Source organism: Tupaia chinensis, unplaced genomic scaffold (assembly GCF_000334495.1).
Source record: "Tupaia chinensis unplaced genomic scaffold, TupChi_1.0 Scaffold000680_1, whole genome shotgun sequence".
NCBI lineage: Eukaryota > Metazoa > Chordata > Mammalia > Scandentia > Tupaiidae > Tupaia > Tupaia belangeri.
Window position 1 is genome coordinate 229,126 of NW_006160204.1, and position 6,981 is coordinate 236,106.

The 6,981-nt window shown below is 37.0% G+C and overlaps 1 protein-coding gene across 5 annotated transcripts in view; it reads right to left on the bottom strand.

The window, feature by feature from the left end:
* NOX4 (NADPH oxidase 4) overlaps window positions 1-6,981 on the bottom strand; it is a 158,301-nt gene that overhangs the window by 77,925 nt on the left and 73,395 nt on the right. For all 5 annotated transcript variants that reach the window (XM_006160334.2, XM_027776539.1, XM_027776538.1 and 2 more), the window contains one exon: window positions 2,257-2,473. In XM_006160334.2, coding sequence (XP_006160396.1) covers window positions 2,257-2,473 — 217 coding nt within the window. The remainder of the gene's footprint in view (window positions 1-2,256; window positions 2,474-6,981) is intronic.

The window sequence follows — 6,981 nt, forward strand, 5'->3', positions numbered from 1 at the left end:
TGAAAAAGTGTGACCAGGAATGGTCACACTGCAATCCCTTCTCATCCATTTCTCCCTCCTTTCACATACATGCCCCTCGTGGTTTTTTTTTTTCTTTTTTTCTTTTTTTTGGAGAGGTTTTTTTTGCTATAGGGCATGTGCGCTCGCCAGACAGACAGAGACAGAGAGACAGAAAGCCAGAAATCACCCCCCAGGGGGGATGGTCACACTGCAATCTCTTCTCCTCCATTCTCCTCTTGGGATCTTGGGCACATACACACACGCACCCAGCGTGAGTTTTAAGCCACCGGGTCCGGGACGCGAACCGTAGGGAGTCCAGCGACATAGCCATTACACTAACTGCTGGTTCCCGCCCCTCATGGTTTTTTTAAGTGGTCTAGGACTCAAACCATGCAGTAAGCCATTTTGGATCCAGTTACCTCCACCACCATGCCACTGGCTGGCTTGGTCACCTTTTTAACCTTATTTATATGGTTCCAGACCTTCCTTCTTCCACACAGATCATGAGTCTGCGTACAATGGCATTTATCTCAACACTATGATGAGCAGATACTGCAAGACAAGGTCCATAATGTAATGGCCTTGCAATTTGGAGGCAGCCACTTATTCCAGGAGCATCAGGATCCACGGAAGTAAAATGGGAGTTACATGTCTGCCTTGTTTAATATTCAGCATTATGTGAAGCTCAGAAGAAAATGAACAAACAAAAATTTTTGCAAGTTATAAAGTCTAATAGGTTTCTAGAGGAGGAGTATTAATAATAAACAATAGACTTGGTACACTTATTCCAAAGCCATCTGTAGTTTCATTCTAGCTCTGGACGTCTTAAAATAGACAAGTGGCATCACTATTTCCTACTTCCACAGAGTAGTGGGAAAACATAATGGGGTATAATCTACACGTGGCAGTTCCCACAGGCAGGAGGGAAGATTCGAGCCTTTATCAAACTAGTTGCTGAGTTCTCTGAGTTTTCCAAGAGCAAACATTTTTGTCACATTTGGGTTCGCCCGCTACCTCTGCCACTTACTCGTTTGGAGACTCTGCTCCAGGCACTTTAAGTATTTAAGCACAATTCCTTTATGAGAAAATTGAGGATAATATTAATTGCTTCAAAGAGTCATTGTAAATATTAAAAGGAATTAAACAAACTACATGTTAGCACAGTGCCTCACAGGCACTATGAAGCTTTCAATACAATGACTGCCATTTACTATTTACAATATTACTCATAATACTGCAATGTCATATTATGTTAGAGTATAATAATAAAAAGAATTAGTATTATTAGTTCTTTCACTATGGTCTTTATCATTCAAACCGCTTTTCTCAATGGATGGGAAAAATCTCTTTGTCATCTCTCTGAAAGTGTCAGGGCCATAGTATGCAAAGATCATAAGGACAGTTCTGCAGGAATTTTCTATATTGTGGATCTGTTGCCTTGAACTTTCAGGTGCCTATAACAGAACTTGTTGAAACATCTTGAAATATCCTAGTATGTATAAATATATGAAGGGGCTTCAAAAAGTTTATAAAACAGGGACCAGCAGTTAGCGTAATGGCTATGTCGCTGGACTCCCATGTAGTCGACCACAGTTCGCGTCCCAGACCCAGTGGCTTAAAACTCATGCCAGGCGTGTGTGCGTGCGTTCCCAAGATCCTGGGAGGAGAAGGGATTGTGGTGTGGCCATCCCCCCTGGGGGCTGATTTCTCACTTTCTGTCTCTCTGTCTCTCTCTGTCTGTCTGGTGAGCACACGCACCCTATAGGAAAAACCTCTTAAAAAAAAAAACGTTTATAAAACACAAAGAATACATCTATTTTGGTGTAAAAACTTTTGAAATTCATATATAACTTTTCATAATATCCATTTTTACTTATTTTTTAAAGACCTCTAGTAGAGTTTTTTTTTTTTTTTTTTTTGGAGAGGTTTTCGCTATAGGGCGTGTGCGCTCACCAGACAGACACAGAGACAGAAAGTCAGAAATCACCCCCAGGGGGGATGGCCACGCCGCAATCCCTTCTCCTCTCTTCTCCTCTCGGAATCTTAGGCACGCATGCACACGCACCCGGCGTGAGTTTTAAGCCACCGGATCCGGGACGCGAACCGCGGTCAACTACGTGGGAGTCCAGTGACATAGCCATTACGCTAACTGCTAGTCCCCGAGAACTCTAGTAGAGTTTTAAAGATATATTTGAATTCAATGGTAATTTTATGAAAATACAAATTTTGTGAAGATTAAACACAGATTAATCTGACCTGTGGAAAATTAGCTTGGAACCTGGGCTCTTCCATACAAATCTTCAGAAATGTGTTCTGGGTCAGCTCTTCTGACTTTGAGATTCCTCCAGGGAGAGGTCCATAAAAATGTTTTGGAAGATACTCTGGCAAGGAAATGTTCTGAAAACGGGTTCGATTAAGATTGATGCAGCCAGGAGGGTGAGTGTCTAAATTAGTTTGATACTTCAGCAGACCTCTAGAATTAAATTAAAAACAAACAAGGACATAAAAAAAGAGATTGAGATCAGAGGGCTAATCATAATAATATGATAATAGATTTTTTCTTGCTAATTTTATATAGCACTTATCTTTAAAAGTGCTCAAGTATTACATTTAGAAGAAATTGAAGAAATCTTTAAAAACTTAATAAATTATTTACTAAGGGACAAAATAAGAAATTCTGGCTTCTAAATCAATGTCACAAATGTCTGGTAAGAAAGAACAAATGCAATCTTTCCACGCAGTCTTGAATTTGACAGCCTTCACTTCAAGTCTATTAGACATTCATACAATCATATACAAATTTTCACTTCAGTAAACATTGTCATGATGAGCACTGTGCTGTATCTTCACACACAAAGGAAAAATCAGGGATCATATTTGATTTGGCAAAGGCTGGATAAAACAAGCCTTACTGATTTACAGAGAAATGTCAGGACAGAAATAACAGGAACTGGAATCTGGTTTCTCCTGTGTTCTGAAAATAATTTATACACAGCAATCAGGCCCCAAAGCTATTTATTTTTCATTTTCCATAAACAGAACCATATGAAAAGTTCAACATAATGAGTGAGGCAGGAGATCCCTTAAAATCCCATTCTGATTCTTACTTTATGACATCCTATGATAAGCCTTTCAAATTTCTATGCTCTGCATTTCTTATCAACAAAGGGTTAAGTAAGAGCACTCTCTTGGGAATATTCCATAAAGTGACAGATTGTTCAGAGCATCAGCAAGATCAAAACTGCATTGTCAAATTTTAGAGAAAAAAGTAAGATTTAGAAAGCAATGGACGTTGTATAATATATTTTACTTTAAAGGATACTAAAAACTCTATTTCCAAAATTATTTTTTCCTTGTTGATTTGAAGTGTGTTATTTTTAGATTACCCTTTGTGCTCCTAAAATACCGATATTAGTAGCTTTAGAAGTATAGGTATGTCACAGGTGTGTAGGTGGGTCATAGCTATGATGACTTTACAAAGATGGTATTTTAAAACAAAAACTATTACATAAGTAATGACACTAATAGCTAATTTATGAACGTTAAGAAAGTAATGGGCAACAAAGTCTTTATTGGAATTTGCTCTCTCTCCAACTTTCCTTTATTTCCCATTTGCTAAGGTTCAATTCTCTTTTTCTCTCTTTTTAAAAATATGTTACTTTATTCTTAAAACTACTCATCATGAAGTCATTAGCGAGCATTTGGTACATGTCAGTAGCATTTAAACATTGGGCTGCATAACATAAAGTAATTAAACCAAAGAATGTAAAGAAAATATAGATCAACTTGTTTATCTTCTATGATCCAAAGAATTTTTACCCACAGAAGTACACAAAGACCCCTTCTTCTCCTTCCCCCAGAAACTGTGCCAGTCTACATTGCAAGAAAATAGTAAAGATTTAAAGACACATTCCTCTAGCACAGAATCAATACTAGTGGTCAGAATAATTTATTACCTTAATAATACTAAACACAAGTGACAGTCACAAGATCGAATCCAAGTTACATTTAAAGAAACACACAGAGTATTCTTTATTGTCACTTCCAATGCTTTCACAATTGAGGAAAATCAGAAGGGCCTAGAGAGATAACACAGTGCTAGCTCTGATTGGTTAATATCATTCAGTTTACTCCAGCAAATACTGAGTGAGTGAAGATGTGTGAAAGAGATTTCATAGATAAAGACAGGCAAGAAACATGTTTGCCTCAAAAACATTATATTATACCAAAGAAATAGAATTTTGCGCTTGTCTTTTTCTCTTTCATATTGGAACTCACAGAAATGCAATGGGATAGGGAGAACATGGGGTCTCTCTGTAATTCAACTACAACTTCTGGTTTTTTCCCAATTACCTAAAGTTCTGTACAGGGTATAATATTCTGTTTTACTAGATTGATGATCTTTGTGTGCACTTCCCTCTACAAGGGCATTTCCCAGGAGTTCTCTCTCTCTCTCTCTCTCTCTCTCTCTCTCTCTCCCCTTTTCTCTATGCAATTCTGATTCTTCTTAGTCTGTGTTGACAGAAACAGGCACCACTCCTTAAAAGGCTTGGGTAGGCCAGATCCATGATCTGGTGAATAAGGCAGCCAGATCCCATGTGGCTGGGCATGCAGTTCATGTCCCAGAACCAGTGGCCTGAGAAACATGCTGGGTGCCTGAGTATGTGTACCCAAAATCCCCAAAGGAGGGAGAAATGGAGAAGGGATTGCAATGTGTCCATGCTCCATGGGGGTTGCTTTCTTGCTTTCTATCTGCCTCTGTCTGTCTCTCTCCTATGCACAAACAAGCACATGCCCTATAATGAAAAGAAAAAAAAAATGATTTGGGCAACATGAGATGTCTCTTTCCATTTTATGTTTTGTGTCTTTAATTCCCTTCATTAGTGTTTTATAGTTTTCATTTCAGAGATTGCTCACCTCCTTAAATTCCTTTCTAAGTTCTGTTTCCATTTTTGTTTTTGCAGCAATTATAAATATGATTGCTTTCTTGACTTCATTCTTAGCTAGTTCATTATTGATGTATAACAATACTATTGAATTCTGTATGTTGATTTTGTATCCTGCAACTTTACTTAGTTCAATTCTCAGTTCCATGAGCTATTTTTGTATAATATTTGAGTTTGTCTACATATATGGTCATGTAGAAGTGGAAAGTTGATGGCAATACCAAAATATGGAAAGAGGTGGGGGAGTAAAGACTAGGGAGAACTTGATTATCAGAATCAAAACTGCAGTTAGATATGAGGGATGAGTTCTAGAGTACTAAAGCACAGGATAGTAACTATTATTAATAACAGTGTAATGTATAATACAAAATACCTAGAAGAAAGATCTAAAATGTTCCTAACAGAAAGTAATGAGAAACGTTAGAGATAATGTATTGCTCTGATTTGATTGTACCATGTATTGAAAAACCACACTGTATCCCATCACTACATACAACTATGATAAGCCAATTATTGACAAAACTTGATTAAAAAGGTATGGACAGCCCCAACTGTGAAATAAAGAGTGCTTAGGAATGTTTTACTCATTAATTCTTTGTACAAAGGTAAAAGAGAATGAAGTAAATAGATGTGCTTTAGAACACTAGAGCAGAAACTCTATAGGTAGCATATTTTTATGAGACACAATTTATTTCCATAATGAACTACACTGATTTAGTTTCTTAGTATATTCGCTGATAAAAATTGAGATAATTATACAGGTAATAATAAAAGTGTGCATGCATGATTATATACGAAACAATAAAAATGTGTGTGTGTGTGTGTGTGTGTGTGTGTGTGTGTGTATGTGTGTGGTCTTCAAAAATTCATGGAAAATGTGTATTATGAAAAATCGATGCAGGGGCCAGCAGTTAGCGTAACAGCTATGTCGCTGAACTCCCATGTAGCCGACCACGAATCAAGTCCCAGGCCCGGTGGCTTAAATTCACGCCGGGCGTGTGTGCGTGTGTACCCAAGATCCCAAGAAGAGAATGGAGGAGAAGGGATTGCAGCGTGACCATCCCCCCTGGGGGGTGATTTCTCGCTTTCTATCTCTCTATCTCTGTCTTTCTGGTGAGCGCACGTGCCCTATAGCAAAAACCTCTTCAAAAAAAAAAAAAGAAAAAAAAATCGATGCATGGATTTCAATTTTGTGTGACAAAATAAACTTGTATTCTAGTTCAATTTTCACAAACTTTGTTTTAAAATTTCCTGTATATATTTATTTTTACATATACTATTTTTCGTCTCCTACCAGGTCTCTGAGAGAACATTATTTCTCCTTATTCTATAAATCAAGAATCACAATAGAAAACTGATTTTCTCAAGATCACATTAGTGATCTTCTAATAATTAATCGTTTTTTTCCCTCTACTATAATCCAGGGCATCAGGTAGTTTGTTTCACTTTAACTAAGGTTGAGACAGCAAATATATATGGAAGAGTGAAACTATGGTAATTCATAAAACTGCATGGTTACCTGGGTCTGTTTATCTATCTACTTTCAGTTTCCATTATCAAATTACCCTTCACATTTAAATAGTAACTTGGTGGGTTATCTAACATTTAGAAAAAAACTCATAGAAAAAATGTTTAATTAAATTTAATTATTATTTTTTTAAATTTTGCTATAAGACATGTATGCATATGAGAGAGTCAGAGAAAGAAAGCAAGCTGCTAGGTCCACAACTTGAACTCGTACTTTCAGTTTCCATTATCAAATTACCCTTCACATTTAAATAGTAACTTGGTGGGTTATCTAACATTTAGAAAAAAACTCATAGAAAAAATGTTTAATTAAATTTAATTATTATTTTTTTAAATTTTGCTATAAGACATGTATGCATATGAGAGAGTCAGAGAAAGAAAGCAAGCTGCTAGGTCCAGAACTTGAACTCGGGTCGGCCATGTGGGAGTCAAGAGCCTCAACCATCATGCCACCTGCTGGCCCTCATAGTAAAATTCTTTCTAAAAGCATTGGTTTTATCCTTTTTTT